This window comes from Anas acuta, chromosome 2 (genome assembly GCF_963932015.1).
Source record: "Anas acuta chromosome 2, bAnaAcu1.1, whole genome shotgun sequence".
In the NCBI taxonomy this organism is placed as follows: domain Eukaryota; kingdom Metazoa; phylum Chordata; class Aves; order Anseriformes; family Anatidae; genus Anas; species Anas acuta.
In genome coordinates, this window is record NC_088980.1 from 37,605,469 (window position 1) to 37,624,857 (window position 19,389).

At 36.6% G+C, this 19,389-nt stretch overlaps 1 protein-coding gene across 10 annotated transcripts in view; it reads right to left on the minus strand.

Annotated features, from left to right (window-relative positions):
- TBC1D5 (TBC1 domain family member 5) overlaps positions 1-19,389 on the minus strand; it is a 317,841-nt gene that overhangs the window by 51,522 nt on the left and 246,930 nt on the right. For 8 of the 10 annotated variants that reach the window (XM_068674320.1, XM_068674318.1, XM_068674325.1 and 5 more), the window contains 3 exons: positions 10,439-10,524; positions 5,771-6,048; positions 1,646-1,711 (listed from right to left, as the gene is read on the minus strand). In XM_068674320.1, the coding sequence (XP_068530421.1) occupies positions 1,646-1,711; positions 5,771-6,048; positions 10,439-10,524 (430 nt within the window). The remainder of the gene's footprint in view (positions 1-1,645; positions 1,712-5,770; positions 6,049-10,438; positions 10,525-19,389) is intronic. The other 2 variants (XM_068674328.1, XM_068674326.1) reach the window with 1 other exon arrangement.

The window sequence follows — 19,389 nt, forward strand, 5'->3', positions numbered from 1 at the left end:
TCTTAACCCCAACACACAAGCAAAACATACAAAGTGATACAACAATCTACATTTACTAACTAACCAAGCACATCTCATTCTGTTTCATCAGCTCAGTGAGCAACCCAAGAGCATCACTTAACCAAGACTGAATTTCTTCTGCTCATTCTATCAATCTCTGATAAATACATTATGCCTCCTTAATAGATCAGATAGAAGCCACCTCTCTGACCACCTAAACACATACCAGAAAATCCTAAAGCCTGTACGAATCACACTGAAGAAACCATAAGAATGGAAATCAAATAAATGCTTAAGAGGAACACAGAAAGAGCTACTGATGTTAACAGTAGTCAGAACACATAAGGATATCTTAAAAATATATATATGCAGACAAAAATCCATAAATAGTTCACAGTAATGATGCACTGGGCTTCATGCACTAAAAATACATACCCTTCTGAGATGAAAGGGAGCAGTGTGACCTCCATGTGCTGGCTTCTAACTCTCTACTTGCCTGTTGCTAAAGATTATTAGGGCCAACACTAGGTTTACAAATGCTCTGTTTCAAAACCATTTGAAAAATAGACAGATGAGGTAGTGGGGAAAGGGACTGAACTGTTGGTGTTGCCAGCAGGTCAGAGGGTGGAGATGTGCAATGTCTTGAGAAGAAGGTGGGAAGTTCAAAAATAATGTGATCTATAATAAGGATCTACAATGAAGTGGAAAGAAGATGACAAAAGGTGTGGAGAAGACTTATAATGAAAGAAAAGTGAATTGCAAGTCTTACAAAGTTTGAGTTTAGTTGTAAGGGAGATAACCATGATCTCTGGAGGGCTCTACCTCCATAACTATAGGAAAATATAGGAAAAATCAAAGGAGACATGCACAGATGGCATACAAAACCAATGGCTCACTCTCTATTTGGCCCTTACAGAGGAAAGAATAGCTATCACAGTTACAAGGAGAGTGAAGGACAAAGATACCAAAGAGAACAGAAGCAAGGCACAATCTATAATTCAAAACCATTCAGATCTCTCATCTATTACTCTCTATTTGCCATAGTCAGGATGTAGAGTATTAAAATCTGCAAAAAGAATGACATGAGTTTTATAGAACTTTTAAACTTCAGATAAATTAGATTCCTTTTTTTCCCCCTACAATGAAATGGGAACAAAGACTTCCAGCACTTCTGAAATTTATGCGAACCAACTCATCACACAAATGTGTATACTTATTGCAGAGAGAGGCAGGCAAGCTTCTCTTTAATTAAAAGCATTAATGCTGATGTCCGACTCAAAATACCTGCCGCAAACACAACAACAGGAAAGTTATGTGACTAAACGGGAGGTTGATGGTCAAATCGCCCCACACATCGAAGTGTGAAATGGACTAAAAACTACAAGGCAAGTGCATACTTTCAACGAGGACAGATGCTGGCGTACGGGAATGCGACCGCAGAGCCATACACAGCAGAGTCAGGGAGGGATGAAGCAAAGCTGTTTTTTTTTTCTTTCTACACAACAGTGCCGCTTGGTGGATGGACAATGGCAATGAACGGGGGAATGGAGACGCCACAGATGAAGAAAACCCGCGGGGGTCCCTTGGCAGCCCCACGGTGATGCTGAAGGCACAAAACCACTCGCCGTTGTCACGGCAACTGTACCTGGGTGGGCTGGGGGGTTCTGCGCAGGAGCAGGCCGCGCGGCATCGCTGCCCCTGGCCGCCTCGCCTGGTGGACAAACAGACACGTTAGAAGGGTTCCCGAGCACACGCAGTTCACCCAAATCGAGACCTGAAACCTCTCGCTGTGTTCAGCAGCGAGACCCCGGCGTGAACGGGATATATACTGCAAGAGAGCCCCCTGAGTTGAGGCAAAGGTGAATGGGAAGTTTTAATAGCTGGCCTTTTACATACACGCTGCTTCCATGCACGTGGAAAAAAGCAGTGGTTTCAGCAGTGTTCACAGTCTGAACTGTCTACAACAAACAGCCAAAAATGTCTCGTTTCTGGCACTTCTGCCATTCTGCTAGTTTGGGAGTATCACGTTCATGCTGTCAAGAAAATTTCATAATTACCTAAGAATATTTACATACAATATATATATATATATTTTTCTTTAAGGATAAAAACATTTTAAGTGAGTATCTTATTATTTTCACATGTTTTTAGTTCTGCTGTCAGTAAGGACAGCTTCTTTTCCTTCAGAAAAAGCATACTCATATTCTAGGCATAGTTCCTAACTAATTCTACATACAGAGATAATTTCGTTAGGGCATATTAGGTGACTGTGGAAACTCTATTCCCGCTACAACAAATGCCTCAGAAGCATCAACTCATACAAATAAACAGAAGCCTGGAAACACTTTAAATAGCTGATCAGAGTTTTGGCAGAACTTCCTCTTCAAACTGGTGCTCTAATGTGTCCTTGTGATAAAGTGGCATTCAAATCAGAAATCCTTTTGGGTTTCATTGAGAAAGGACCTAGAAGGAAAACTGTATCATGCACTATCAGGGAAGAAGTGAAAGAGAAATGCTTTTTTTCTGGCAACACACTGGCATTTGGTAATCAAAGATTATGCAGTTTCTGAAAGCTCAAGAATCTGGTTAAATGGAAAGGCAACAATTCTGCTTTCTTTTTTTTTTTTTTTTTCCAGATTTTTTCATTATCAGTATTTTTGTCTTTCAAGACCACAAACTCAACTTGACAATCCAATGAACTCTAGATTTAAATGTAACATTTGTGCCAATGAATTCTTTCATTGTGAAAGATCAAAAAGGATCAAAAGACTATTTTAATCCTTTTTGTATTAGCAGGCTACCTTGCATAAGTAATCAGTAATGATACCCATTCTTCTGTGCCGAGGACAGGCTGAATGGGATTAATATATTATTAGGAGGAACTGATTTTCCAATTAGGTGTCTGGATACTTTGTTCAACTGTGATTTGTAATGTTGAAGACTCATCTGGAATTACAGGCTTGCAATTATGTTTTTTTTTTTTTTTTTAAAGTATGCCTGCTGTTTTTCCATGTACATTTTCTAAATTTTACGCATTTTTTAAGGAAATTCAGCAAGTGCAAAAATTTTGGAAAGAGAAACAATTCCTACTGATGATATAAAACAACCATCCCTCACAGCACAGCAATTGCCACCCCTTGAGGTGGATGCATGAGTGACACCTGCCACTGCTGCTGGTTTGTGTCACGAGTGCTAACTGTGCTAAAGCAGAGCTGTTAAGGCTGGGATAGGATTATTTTGCCAGTCCTTCAAGACATTTTGTTACCAATGACTTCTTCACACTTCATACAAAGGCACTGAATTTAATCTCTTCAAACTTACAGCACTCTACGTGTTAATTTAAATTATCAACACTACTTGAGCATTTAAAACCTGAAAGGACTAATATGAGATAAGAAAAATGGATAGCTTCTGTTACTGACTTGATCCCTGTCAGATGTACAGCATTTCATTCTTTGGGTATATTGTCCAACTGAACATCTGTGAGTAGTAGATCAATTGGAAGTGCAAATGACTTATCAACTCAAATGTAAAGTGCATGCCTCTGTCTATCTCAGTTAAATAACCCAGCTCCAGGAGGTTAAGGAAAGCTGAAAACACAGTGAAGAATAGGAACATTAGACAGTTAGATACAGCTTGTCAGTGACTTAATAGCCTTATAGTTACAAACCATACCAAGCAGCTTTTAGAAAACCAAAAGCTAGAGCAGAAGCCAGAGTTCAGTAAAAGCCAGCACACAAAATCAAAAGGCACTTAAAGCTAAGGAGTTCAGTACAAACAGAATAAGTGGAATAAGAGTTTCTCTGGATATGTCTGTTTATGTCCTATATCCCTAGCCCCTGAAGCACTTTGTTCAGACCTGCCAGAAAGTGCTCTCATCCACTGCAGACCCACCAGCACTTTCTTAAGGTGATGATACTGTCTTCTTGCAAAGAACTTAAAAGACTCACTATTAAGACATGGTGGAGATGACGTTATGTGCCATTTAGGCATCTCTTAAAAAATATAAATTACAGTGCTTGCAAAAGTAGTTAGCTGCTATCGTTCAAAAATTCGATCCAACTATAGGCAACATACTGATAACTGTATAGATCTGGAACAACAAACATGGCACTGACACACAAAATAAAACTCATTGTCATCTCAATTGATTAAAGAAGGTATATTTATATTTTGTTGCCTTTAAATTATGTCTGCAAAAGTTGTAGCAAATATAGATATTCTGTTGATGCAGAAATATGTGCACAGCTTGTGCATGACAATCACCAAAGCCCAACCACAGTTTTTATTCTGTTTGTTATATGGAAAGTGTCAGGTGTGTTTCCGGACTACGCCTCAAATTTGTTACCATATTGGAGCATAAACAGGGCCATCCTTGATAAGCTACGACAGATTCCACCTACAGAAGGCGCTTGCAGATTTTTTCACATTAAACAAGGAAAAGAAAATCAGTTTTCAACCCAGAAGCTGTAAAATCAGGCATGGGATAATGGAACTATGGAACTTTTTTAAAAAAGCAAATAAAAGAACCTGTCCAGAACTGTGGAAATCATTTCCTTTTAGACCTAATTTTACTTCCATTGACTTAAGCAGGATTTGCATCAAGGATTCACAAAGGACTGTAAAAGACAATTATAAATACAAACCAAATGAGGCCACTGTACAGCAAGAAATTACTGCATTTTGGTTTCACATTTGCACAGTCCTGGGGACTGTAAAACCTTTGCTGGAGCCAATTTGGAGGTTCTAGGATTCTGAGAGAAGCTACAAATCTGGATTGTGCCAAGCAGCTGTAGTGACCCTTAAAGAATTACATGCATCTCTTTGCTTCGTGAGAACAGCAGTACCACTGAACTCTGCTCACTCAGTATCTCCTGGGGAAGAGGTGTGTCATGCAAGGACTAACTTTGGACCGCAAAGGTGCCATTGGAAAGAGAAAGAACCATCGATCTGAGCTATGGAAGTGTCATTTCCTTTCTCTTAGGCTTTTGTGAAAAACATTATGTAACACTATGCAATGGTTCAGTGCAACCAGCACCTTGACCAGCCCTCACACTTTCAACCATTACTTAGGAAGAGTTGCTAGAAGCAGCAGATACAGTATTGCTCTGCATACTCCTTGCAAAGACCAAAACTGAGCTCGCTGACTTTTTTCAAATAAACTGTCCTTCAAAAATGTTAAAAAAAAGGCTCCAGGAAAAGTATTTATTAAATAGAAAAAGTGTAGAGGGCCATCATGAATTACTATAAGGAAAATACATGTAATTGTTCAAATAACTTCTCAAGTAAGCTCCACACATTCTAGAGGGAATAAGATTTTGTTTATTAAGAATTACTCCATAATTAATCTAACATCCTGCGGTCATATTTGGCTAATATTGTTATGCATGGGATTTGTGCCAATAACCTGAAAAAATACCTATATGAAATTAGTCTTACAGTTAAAAAAAACATTGCATTTAAAAGACTGCAAAATTAACATATAGCAAGATAGATAATGCCTACGCCAACAGTGAAGTTTGCTGGTATGTTTTGTGTAACTTGCTGTTTTTTCAAAGGTTCAAAACTTCTTATAGTATCTGTGCACTCTTGACATAATGTCTAATTCTACATTACACTGCAAACATCCTGCTTAACAAAATCCTGTCTTTTTTGTTTCCTCCAGATGTGAACCCATTGATCGAAAATCAGTAAAAGGACTTTCTTCAGTCCTTGAGGCACATGACAACACTTCCTCCTGTGATTGCGTTGTCACGTGTTTCAGCGTTACCTTTTCCCAGCTGAACTGGCATGCTTTCGGATTTCATCATTCTCTGCTGCTGCGCCTGGTGGTGGTGGTGGTGCTGCTGGTGGTGGTGGTGGTGGTGGTACTGGGGGGCTTCTGCTGTGCTGCGGATGGCCACTGCAGGTGCAGGAAAGCTGCCCCCACTGGCTGGAGGGCCCACAGCACTACCTGAAGCCATAGCTGGAGCAATCAGCTTTCGGCCAAAATTCAGCAAGCTGTTGGAGACTTTGTTGATGTTCAGTGGAGCAGCCTTAGCACTTGCGCTGGAAAGAGAAAAAAAGAAATCATCACACCCTTGAAACAGTTCAGACAGACACAGCAATGCATGCATGCATTGTTTTTCAAAATGGGGAAAAAAAAAACCAACAAGACTTGAGTAATACAAAGAACATGTTTTATCACAGTCACACTGGAACATACACAGAAACCATAGGGATAACATGGCGCATGTTTTTCCTAACTAGTAGTTGTCAAAGTCTTTTGGTCCTTTCTTCCTGAAAAATGCAAACTAAACCTAAACAAAGAATTTTGCACCACTTTTCTTAAATTGTCTTCTTAAATGAAAAAAAGTGTCAGAAACATAAGAAAACTTTGACTTCTGCACTTCTTATTCCAAGACTACTTTAATATTTATTTCTGTTAAATTAAATTCTCTTAAATGTTTATAATAACTCACACGCAGACATTTCTTTTAACAAATAAAACTAACACCAGATTCTGTTTTGAAGTTGGCAAAGCTACATGTCTTTTGCTCTTATTTCACCCTCTGCCCAAACTAGTCATTTCAAGCCAAGTCCTTTGTAAAGGGAATCCTGATTGCAAAAGTGATTTTGGCTGAAGAATGGCTTCAGGATATAACACATATATTGGGTCATGATCCTTATCACTGTTACCTTTTATTTTTAACTACAGTGGATATTTAATTCACTTCAGTTACATGCAACGTTAAGAATGAGAAAATTACCAAACCATTTAATCTGTCTAAAATAAAGAGGCAAAGCAGCTTCTAATTCACAGTGTAAGTGTTCATGTAACCCAGAGATCAGTAAAGCCATTCTCATTTGCTCATGCAATATTTTCCTGTTTTATATAATTAATGCTTGAAATACCCTGCACAGAAATCTATCACAATCACAGAGACCTTTCCACTCCTGATGTATTATTTTACTGATCTACACATCAGTGATATAAATAGCTGTGTTTAAAAGATTTGAAGAAATATATTTAACTAAAACCAATACAATCATCTTACTGGGAAAAATTGTTTCACAATGTTTTGGAGTAAAAAATGAATTACAAACAAATTAATATAGGTGACTTGCAACTTGTGCCTGAAAAAGTAATTTTGATGTCAGCTTTCATATAGTTTTCCTGGCTCCCTATATATGTATTTTTTCAAATACACAATATGAACACATACATGTGTAAAGAACATAACCAGAAAATAACAACAGTTGAGTTGTTTAGACAAAGGATAGACAAGATTAAAATGAGAGAAAGCAGAAGAAAGTATGTGAGCTTGCAGACTCATGAGATAGGGCTCTCCTGCCACAGACTGGTGATGAAGAAAGAGAACATGTCATGTATTTCTGAAAGAGCAGGAGTGTGGAGAATGATCGCTGAATATTGACTACAGGATGTTTCCACATCTCCCCATTTTATTAATTGCTACCAATACTGAAAGAAGTCTCTCTATAGTCACCTCAAAGTAACAGACAAAGTATCTACAAAAAGAGTATTTGCAGGTTTATAAAATGCTCCCGTAGGGGACTCAGTTTCAAAAGCAAGTTAAATAGTCTTAATGATTTGAAGAAGAGGACGTGATATAGTATTTATTATTATTAAATTTTACTCTGCTACTATTTGTCAGATTTGGTTATTAATCAGTTCCCCAGGGTATGCAGAGACATTTAATGGAAAAAAAAAAAAGTTTTCTTGATTCCATATATGTGGCCTCAGAAGAATCAGCGCAGAGCCTTTTGTTTAATGATTTTTCCATTCCATAAAGAACACACAGATTGTAACTTTAAAAGTGGAAGATGAAATATTAAATGCTGCCTTAGCAGATATCAAGCAGATATCAATAGTCTGCAGTGAATCTGCCTCACTGATTTCAGGGCCATATCAGTAATAATTTGTTGAGATTCAGAACCTGAACATTAGTGTATTTGGCATGTTTTCTCCTTGGTCCACCAGGACTAATCCCCATGTCTAGGGTGCTATGGATCCTCACTCACCTGAATCACCACCTTACAAAGAAGATAATGGCTTGCACAATGCGTCTCAGATTTGTGTTGCCTCAAAGTTTGGAGCCTTGACAATAAGTTAAAAAAAGCTTGATTTTGCACAAAAAATGGTATTTACTGGAAGCAGAGCTTTTTCTCAGAGAGTACATAAGTGACAAAGTCACTGGATGCTTTGAGTTAACTGCATCAGTGGAATCCTGATGGTCCACAGATGCTTGAGACAAAGCTTTTGTAAAGAAGCTAACACAATTGAATATAATGTTGAGATCACGGAAACTTTAATTTTCATCTGTTTGTGTATTTCTGTCCACCAGCTTGTTGCTTTTTTACAACTGTATGTTTGCCTAATAAAATAAATGATTTTTCCTTCTACACTGTGTAACTTGCTGCTTTGACATATATGTAGGCCAAAAGTTAGATCATTTCTATTTTTGGATGGTTGGAAGGAGAGTTCTTGAGATACTATACTAAACAGAAACAACAAACACCAAAAGTCTTCTCTAAGCCATTGTGTTCAAAAGATGAATTTGAATGCTTTCAACAACAATATGTAATAATGTTTTATAATTATTTAAGAATTAGAAAGGATAGTTATTGCAGTTCCTAGTGCCTCTGTAAGTCTTGGCTCTGAACTGACTACTAATGATCAACTCAGAACACATATACATACGTGAAAAATAAGTAATGATGTTATCTACATTTTTTGTCAAGAGGCGGTCTTAACAAAAGTATCTGTAAGTACGATTCATTGCGTGATTTCGCTGTATTGCAGCTTCAGAAAATGAACAATAGCAAGGTGTTAGATCTCTGGAGAAGGCACAAAAAAAGTGGGAGTTCAGGAAAATAAGAACAATGTATCTATTTCTTACTGTTTAAATGTCTGATATATTAACACAAAGGATGATTACAGCCATTAAACACTGATCAATGTCTACATTTTAGCCATCTAAATGTATCAGACATACACAACAATTACAAGAAAAATGCTGATTGATTATGTTGTACAGTTATCAGCGGATGCATTTAAAAGCAAGGCATCAGTTTAAAAATATGAATATCAAGGAGACGTGAATTCCATCTATGAAGCAAACAATTTTGTTTCATCACAATAAGCATCATTGACCTTGACTATGAATGGTGTATTTTTAAACTAGCAGTGGGAAGATGATTCAATCTCTGCAGTTTTCTGCTAAGATAAAAATGTTTTGTTTTAAGCAAGCCTTTTGCAAAGGCATTTCTCTCTTCAGTAAGTAGCCATTATGACAGATGAGAGATAAATTTGTGAATATGACAGATTAAAAAATTTTGTATGTGATAAAATAAGCAATACATGTCAGAGATTTGTGAAGATATTTTACATAAAAGCAATACATGTTAAGAGAGTTTTAAATATATTTTAAATATATTATTGAGTCTGTGGAATTACAGATGAAAATGATCTGTTAGCTTGCCCAATCCATCTCTCTACTCACTGCAGAAACATTTCTTGATGTTACATCCTCCATCTCTCTCTAGTCTAGATCTCTAGTTCTTCTCTTATCTTAACCAGATTTACCATGTCTGACCTACTCTAAATGGTCCTGCGTTGAGATAAATTTCTCTTGAGTTACTCCTCTATCTGAACCATTGTAAAGAATTTCTCCCGAGTGCAACGAATTGACAGATTTAGTGGCTATTTGTGTCCTTAGAGTTTAAGTTTCCAACAGGTGTCATTCCTGTTTGGGCTTTATGACTTGTTTCCACACAAAATCCTTGAAATAATTATTCTGGCATTTCCAAATTATTATTATTATTTTTTAATCTGGGGCAAGTCTTGAGACCATTTAAAAAATTAAATAAACACAACAGCTTTTAACAACCAAGGGGAGGCAACAGTCACCTTCCATCAGCACCAGCCATCCTGCCAGGGCACAGCCACCACTAGACTACTTACAAACAGATAAAATCATATTGATATAAGCCATTTCTAAAAAAAAAAGTGAGGAAGGAATGTTGCAAAATGGTTTAGTAAAAATTCCTTCAAACTGTATTTACATTAATTTAACTTTTACAGCTTGTGTTACATTGGTACGTAATGCAATTGTAGCGCAACTAGATGTGCTACTGGAAGTAGCTCAGCCTCAGAACTCACATCAATGTTTTACCCCCTGCTTTTAGTATACAAATCACTGTGTATGAATCATCTTAGCCTTAGAAAAAGAAGCCAGTGATCTGACCAAAGCACTATCTGTGAAACCTCCATTTTTCAGGTAATAGTAAGGTAAAGATTCAAAATAAATTTCATGAACTAAGTACACGTGCTTCTAACACTGCTTATGTAATTCTTGTTTGGGATAAAAGTGACTTATGGAACATTTTATTTATGTAAGATATTAGTTCAGTGAAAACATCTTCAGAAATAGCTTACCGGGTTTTATTCATCAAGTCTGCTCCACGTGCTTTGTAATAATCTAAATTTTGTTGGAACTGGTGAGTCACTGGTCTTGGATTTTTCTGTTAAAAAAAAAAAAAGCATTATCCTAACTTAAAAAAAAAAAGAACACTGTACAGAATTCAGGATTTTTCTGACAGATTTAAAGCAGTGACAAGAATTATGTTTATTAATGAAGATTAAAAATATAAAGAATAATTTATGTTCCCACAATCCTGGTTTCTGAGGGCAGTAATGGTAGTTACATAAAAATGCAATCTTAAAATACTTTAAAAGAATACCAAATGTTACCAGTTAGCTCTTCATGCTTACAGAAATCAGTGTTTATTCACACAGGGAGGGCATTGCTGTTTGCTGTGAGATCACTTCTAATGAAATCAGTAAAATCTGGTGAAGTTCAGACACCGATCTCATTTCCTTCTTTAGCTCTGGTACAGAATTTTCCCATCACCAAGGTAAAATGACATGGTTTTAAAGAAAATGATAGTACTGAGGACAAACAACAGCTTACATATTGCAAAACTTAATTGTGGACTAAGCCAAGAAAGCTATCGAGAGCCACTAGATGGCACACGGAGCCTTTTTGTCTGATTTTCCCTTGCTCAATACCAAAGCCACAAACAGTACTGTTCTGTAACAAAATTTTTATAATTAATATCGAAACCAGAAGCTATTTGTTAGTTTCCACCACTGCCAAAATGACAGTATTGAAGCCCACTGACTCCAATAGCTCTGAAATCATCTTTTCTGAAAGCTGATATTTCACTGAACATTGACGAAGCATAGAGCACATATGTGCATAAAGAATTTTGATTGAATTGATGCAACCTGAAGGGCATTAAAAACTTAAATGTTTAAAAAAATCCGAAGGGCATTTAAAAACTATCTGAAAACTTTTTTTTTTTTTTTTTTTTAATTTAAAGTAAAAAGGTGCATATGATTTAATCTAAAATACCAGAGAGCTACAGAGAACCCCTTATATATATCTAAACACGAATTTGAGGAGAAATGGTTTAAAGTAAAGCATTTCTAGCATAAGAAAAACCAAAATGATACATTTCAGTGTAATGATCAGATACACTGCACAAAACAGATCAAAATACTTTACAGGTATTCACTTAAAAGGTGGTTAATTTGTAGGCTGTTGCCTTATATTCTGATCTGCCTTCTGAAATCCTGTTAATAGCAAATACAGTTTTAGTGAACTCATTTTCCATGTAACTGCAGATAACCCGCTTTCCTTGAAAACCTTTTTATTTTTGGAGGAGGCATAGGAGTTGCATTTTAACAACCAAACTATTGCATGTGTACAACAGGAGAGAGGAACACTTAAGGAGGTGGTAGGTATCAAAGGCAGGATGATTTCTGGGGTCAAATGTAAAGCTGGGAATTTCCAGATCGTTTTATGCAGTCAGACTTAATCTTGTATGATATGTCTCATTTCCTTTCTTTGGAAACACATTAAACATTTTAAAAATATATCCTGTTTGTGATGTTCATTAAAAAATGAAACAACAGCTAAAAGCTATTAGACAAGCATTAAAAAAATTCTCGTCTATTCTACCACCCACATTGTAATGGCCGCTGTACATTTTTCTTCTCTTGTTATAAAAACAATATTTGCATAACTCTACCCATTCATATGGCTTGTAAGTCAGTCCTCATCAACTGACAGCAATAACAATGAATCAGCTTTAGTTACTATTGCTCTAGTTTGGTAATTCAATGCATTTCTATGATAATCAAATCCAAACTGACGTGATGAGGATAACTGATGGTTCTGCGACTACTCTGCAAGCAAACAGTGTAACTTTTCTCCCATCAGTTAAATAACTTTCTTCTTCATGTGACTTGGTGTCCATTTCCACAAGGTGGGAGATTACAGATGGTCAAAGTAGCTGACACTTTTAATTCAAGGGACAGCCCCTTTTGACAAACTCGCTCTGCTACTTTATTTTGCAATCTGTTTCCTAACTGTATGTATTTTAAACTTGGCAAAAACAATGGAATTTCTATTCCACCTCCCAGTGAAACAAAAAAAGATCATTACACTTTGCTTCTGTAAAAAAAAAATAGAAAAGAAAAAGGAAAAGATCATGTGGAACAGATTCTTGAAACATATTAATTCAGAAATGACAAGCAATTCAAGGCACGAAAGGCTGATCTGCTATCTAAGCACTTAAAGCCATTAATAGTAATAATGATCTAACTTGAACATATGAATGAGGCTCAAGCATTACTTTCACAGGTGCCTATTTAAATTCCTGTGTGGTTTGAAAGTATCAAAGGAAGAAGCAGTTTAAAGTAGTATTACATGCAGTGAAAAAAAAAGCCCTCAGAAAAAAAAAAACAATGTTGGAAAACAACATTAGAAATGCAAGATAGTAAATACCAAGGGTTACTGCTACAAATCTTTTTGTAACACTACAAAGACATCCTTCAAGGAAAGTCCATTACTTAAAACAAAACAAAACAATACAACCCCTGAGAAACGTTAGCAGAAAAATATTTGTGCAACTTTACCACAGAAATGGTAAATACCGCTAGAAAACAGCACTTCAGGCAGCAAAAAGTATGGTCTGTGAGTTTATATTGTTGTGATAACGTTAGTTAAATCTTTTATTGATTATAACTATTTTTGTAATTTATATATAGGAAACAGAAAGGAAAACCTACAGTTACATCTCCGTATGTATTTTGAATTAATTCCCCTGTCTAAGCATGCAGTTTAATCCATCCTCTATGTTACATGCCATGTATTAGAACAGAAGATTAAACAAATTTATTTACATGAAAATATAGCTTTGTTGTCTAAAATATTCACAATAGCCACATTTTTTCTGAAACAGTGCAATTTAGAATGGTCCTCTTTATATTTTTATTTACTTAGACTAGCAAAGTTTTTCCTTTTTTTTTTTTTCTTCTTCAAATTATGTAAGTATTTTGACTAGTACTTCAGATGAAATTATTTTCTTAAGTGGAAAATCTTGTTAAAATGACAGTAAAATTAACCCTTCAAAATAGTAATTTGCTGAATCTCCTTAATACATTGTGTAGGGCATTAAACAGATTAACACATTTACGTTGTTTTCCCTTCTAAGGAAACGGAGTGCAAAAATCCTAAAGCTGCCTGTGCCAACACTACAAATCCTTCTTTCCCACACCCATTTTTAGCAGCAGTCTCCTGGTTTTCCAATTCTTCTATTCTTACATTTCTTCCTGAAGTGTGCTCAAACTGGTGAAAACTGCCAAATTTAGGCTTTCAGAAGGACAACACACTAAACACAGCTATAGAAGCACATGTAGACACAGGTGTGATTTTGGACTTTTAAAAATATTTTATTTGTTTTTAAAATGTGTATGTCTCATATGGATTAGCCACAGAGGATGTATCTTAATTTGTTTCAGATATCTCTTAGGTACTTCTGATTTTAAGCCCTTTCTAATTTTAGAAGACAGAAGCCCATTACTACCTCATTTGCAGGTTGATTGCACTGTTCAAAACATCCATGAAGTCTGAGCCCCCTCTTCTACTCTAAGTCACCACCCGATACACTCACTCTGAACCTCAGGGCTGGCAGGGGGTTCTTGGTGACCTTCTACTTTGATTTATTGGAAAAGGGCTGGAGCTCAGTTACACGTTACCTGCTCTTTTCCCAGGTGATGGGACTGAGGATGGGGTCAGAATCGCATCACGTGTAGCAGGAATTCCCTGAACTTACACAAATTGCTGAAAAACTCTTAAAATTCTCAGCAGCTAAGGACTGTGCTCCATACACTTAAGTTCTTCAGTATAAACCCTTCCCTCCCCAGCCTCCAGAGACATCCAGCATAAGATTACCGACGGAGCTGCTATGATACAGCGATACGTGCTTGTGGGACACAAGTCACAGGCAGATTGCTCTGCAGCCTATCAGGAAAAACACACTGCTGCTGTAACGTAATGTTTAACAGTTTGAATACACATTATTTGCAAAAGTTTCCATGCAGGTGCTAGCAGAGGAACCTACACAACACTCTTTTCTTCTTTGTCTCGGTGTTTCCCCCCTTTTTTGCATATTAACAGAAAAAAGATTAATCTAATTTTGCACAAAATCTGAAGGTTCAGAATAAGAGACAACAATGAGAAAAGATTTTCAGTATGTCTGATGAAAAATGAGACTTATTTTAGTGAACATGCTATTGCCTCAATGCCAAGGGAAAAGCACTCGTCATTAGAGAAATGAATTGCTCAGCTGTTTATAAGCAAAAAGCTCTGGGGGAATTTCTCGAGGCCCAAAACACAAAGCTTTGCAGGGTTACACAAACATATGTTGCAGGTGTTTTAGGGTAGACAGGTGGGAAAACCTCAACTACTGAAAAATATGCCACTTAATAGATTGTATCTGAAACCAGATAACCTAAATGCAACAGAGAAAAAAAAAATCAAAAAAACAAAAACCAAACAGAACAGCCACAGTGAATTACACATGCACACAGCAATAGTCTCGCTAACATAATCGTCTCACTAGAGACAAAAGGGACTTTTTTTTTTAGTAATTTTTTTAACATATTAAACAAATGCTGCCAAATATCATTTTTCTAAATGAATAATATTTTAAGCCTAAAACAAAGGACAGACTGAATTATATATAAAAAAAAGAAAGATGATGATGAAAAGTTTATTTATTTATTTATTTATTTATTATTTAAACAAATATTTTTAAGAGCCAGTTGGCTTCTTTTCCCCCTCTTTATATATACAGGATGGTATTATACCTTTCACAGTCCTCATACAGGCTAAAATATTTCTGTATTAGAATGGTATTTGTTTCTTTACATTTGTTTCTGATTAAATTTGGAGGAGCATATGACTCTATATTCAGTAATGCTGAGGGGGTCTGCAAAGGTTTGCCTTTTCTTTCTAGATCACCTGTACTTGTTTCTTCAATAAAGGCAATAAAACATGGCAGAAATTTGGACTGGAGTTGAAATATAGCAGCCCTAATGTGGATAAGCAATACAGTTTGTTCAGTTCTGCAGCAGTTTTTCTATTACACACAAATAATTAATACAAACTGCATACTAATGGTTACCTAATAGCCTACCTAGTTGCAGGGAGAATTTAACCTTTCTTTTTTTTATTCTTTTGTCATTCATCCAAGAATCTGTCTCCACTCTCTGACTAGACTTAGGCAGTACAAGCAATGGCTTAACATTACATAAACATGCCAAACTACTTTGTATACTAATCAAACAACCCATCCCAAACTCTTGAGCACCCAAAGCAAATGCCACTCCCAAACCAAAACTCTCCTTCTAATCTTCCTCCTCCTTAGTTATACATTCTGCGGAACAAGCAATCTGCTGAAGCACAAAAGGTGTTGCATCCACCTACAAACCAGAGAGTTAAATACTTACTAAAAAGAAAAAAAGAACAAAAAACAACAGTGAGGCATTAGAGGACATGATGGGCAATGGCCAACTTTCAATGCCAATAGTTAAATATTATTCTGAACATAGGTTGACAATCTGCATCTATCAGCCCTACATATGAAAGTAGAACAACCTGGAAAGTATCATGCACCGAACTAATAAAGAAGCTTCTTTAATCACGTAAGTCAGGAGATCTGTACACTAATACTGGCTTTGGCACAGAAACACCATAATCCTCAAACTGGGAATAATACTTCCTGTTTACATTTTTCAGAAAGATGCTGTGGGTCTCAATCACAGAACTTGTTATTTACAATGCAGTAACAGCATGAAGAATTAACATATTTAATTGTTTATAAGGAAAATTAGGGAGCACTGTTTGTCTGAAAGAAGAAAAATTCCCAGAAAGAACTGAAAAGGAAAGAAATTCCCTTAATTGGGTCAACGCAGGAAGAAACCCCTTAACTCTGATCAAGCTGAAATAAATTAGCTCCTGTTTTGTTACATGACAACCCTTCATCCCCCTGGCAACTAGAAAATTCAAATACCAGGATGATATTTTAAATACTGTGCATTATGGTCTGTTTTTAACTTCACACACACATGCTTTCTCTCACATGGGTATTCTATGACAAGAGATAAAGAAATGAAAAAATGACAAGTGAGATTTAAAAATACTTCAGTGACTTGACGGAAAGAAATTTCTAGTTGCCTATTTAGGCTCCTTGTCCTAAGCGACTGGAAAGCCTTTTTTTTTTTGCATTTATCATTTTACACCTTATTGCATTTTAACGGGTAGATCAAATCATCCCACATCAGCTTTTATTGATATTCCAGACAAAAAGACTTCAACCTGCCAATGCTCAAGTTCACAACCTGCGTAAAATCCCCATCTTGTATAAACAGAATTGCTTAAGTACCTTTTAAATCTGCCTCTTAATTTAGTCATCTATTTTTCAACGGAACCCTTGGTTTTAAGAAGTAAATTAACTAAATAGTGAGGTATAAATCTGACAGCGCTCAGCCCTGCCCCGTGACAGATTTATGCGCTGGCATCTTGCAGCCCCGCGCGGGGAGGAACAGGAGTTTTACAACATTGTGGAGGAAAGATCCAGGCTTTTGAAGGGAACACACAGCAAGCCTTGCTTTAAACCCTGGAATGTTCCAAATTATGAGATTTAAAATATGACATCTTTATGTACAGAAAAGCTACCACATTATGGTTTTATTGGCACTCATTTTGGACAACCTGTATAACTCACTGATGGCTTTGTGGGTAATGCAGTTATCCTAGGCTTATCCTGATAGAACCCTTATAAACACACTTACAGTATTACATCTGCTCCAGTTACATGCTTGTACACAAATCTCACATACCAGAGGAAAAAAAAACACAAACCACACACACACATTTTTTAGGGGCGATTTGGTTGTCTGCTATCTGGAAAAGAAACAGAAAATATATGATGTTCTTCATGGAATGTGCTACGTAAACATTTGAAAAATGTCCCCAGGGGAGTGAAAAAGGCTCGTTCAAAGAGCCACATGTGCACAACACAGTAAATGGAATACGACGTTTGTGCCTTCTCCTCCAAAACACAGAAGAGACACGCTAAGCTCCTGATGCTGCGTGATGAGCAACTCCCTTCATAATGCGACTCCAGGAACGAGGGTACCACAGAGCCAGTTTGTCCACTCTGCACATTAAAAACAACCAAGAAACCTACCTCAGTTCTCCAAACCTAATTTTCCTTACAGCAAAGGAAAAACTGTATCTTTCTCGTTTCTATCTTGAAAGTATTCTATTATTTTAGAAGCAGAATGCTACAATACAGACTTACTCAAATAGCTTTTGTATAAAACAACTAATACATTAATATTTACTATAAAATATGTCAATACACAGCAGTATATCTATATCAGAAGAAACTGAACTTAAATTACATCCTAATAGGCTGGGTATGACTCAATAGCTAATCTTTCATACATTATTGAAAAGTTACAAATCTATTTTTATATAACTCACAGTTTGTGTTTTGCAAATTGTAGTCAAATAAATAAATTATGATACGGAGAACTTTTGATTAGGTAGAATTAAAGTGCTTTAAGTGTTTTAAGTGCTTCCTTTTGATAAACAACCATGCATACTAGAAGTGATTAATTGAATTGTCAGGTTGCACACAAGAAGAACCATAATCACCTCACTCTAACACTGTTAAACACATTTTATTGCTGTAATTTTATAGATAATATCATTACTCTTTAGGAGAGGGTCAGTAGCTTCAGACGACTTTTTAAACAGAAGTAAACCAATCATTAGAAAGCAGCAGCCCCGAGAAACACACATGCAGTACGTTTTATTAGTAGCTAGAGTAATTAAGAGCCTAAAGTGCTTCACTTTCTTGCTTTAACATCAAATGCAATCAGCACTGCTTTTACTTCGCTACTCAGGATATCACCTTGCTCAAAGAGAAAGAACTATTTGAAGTTTCAGCTTCCAAAAAGAACTTTCTCTTCCATCCTCTCTCAAAAGCATTTGCACATTACATGACTAAGCTTATGAATTCCCAGTGAATATTAACAGGAATGCTGATCAGCAGAGATAATTCTCTTCCTATTTCCGAATTTTCCCCAATCTCCCCTCCAGCTGAACATGATGCTGCAGCACCTCATGACTTCTCTTGATGATTAATAGAGAAGGCACCTTGAAAAAAGACATAACCATGAAATATGAAAAAAAAAATCAAAAATGCAAAATATTTTTTTTAATGTTTGCAGCTCTTAGTCCAGTTGATTGATCAGAAAGTACTTGCCTTGACAATTTACTGAATAATGGATGTTACTTGCTGCTCTATGCTTACATACTTACTTGAGTACTAGTTGAAAGTAGAATTAATGGTTTCTAACTTGCCTGGAGTTCTCCCCTCTGAAGGAGAATGCACCTCTCCACCCGCCCAGAAATTGCCAGCCATGCCACCAGCTCTTCACTGCCCTCCAGGCCAGCAGCTCCCACTAGCAGTGAGAACTAAGTGAACGTGCCCTCCTTGCCAACTCTGTTCTCGTTTCCAGAAGCGGGCTGCAGTGGAATTCGCTTGGCCCTACAGGGAACTGGGACCAGTACTTTTGTTCTGCACCATCTTATGTCCAACATGGCTTTGTCTCAACTATGAGACATGTTTTGAGGAAACTTTTGCTTTATCTTGCATTATTTTCCTCCATTTTTCTATTCACTGAAGTGCAATGGCTGTTGGATTTATATAATCGGATAGATATAATTAACTTGGATTGATATAATATTTGTGGGCTCTTAACCAGGTAACTGGCCTCTGTATACAACACTGAAGGGAGAGTGCGACACCATAACCAGCACTGTCTTTGGCAGCGAACGAGATCAGCTTTCACCTTAGAGTGTTGACTACTATGTTATACATGATGCTGTGAAATGAGGAGGGCTTTGAAGGATTACTCATGTGAAATGTTTTGACTATACGATTAACCAACCACTTATTTTC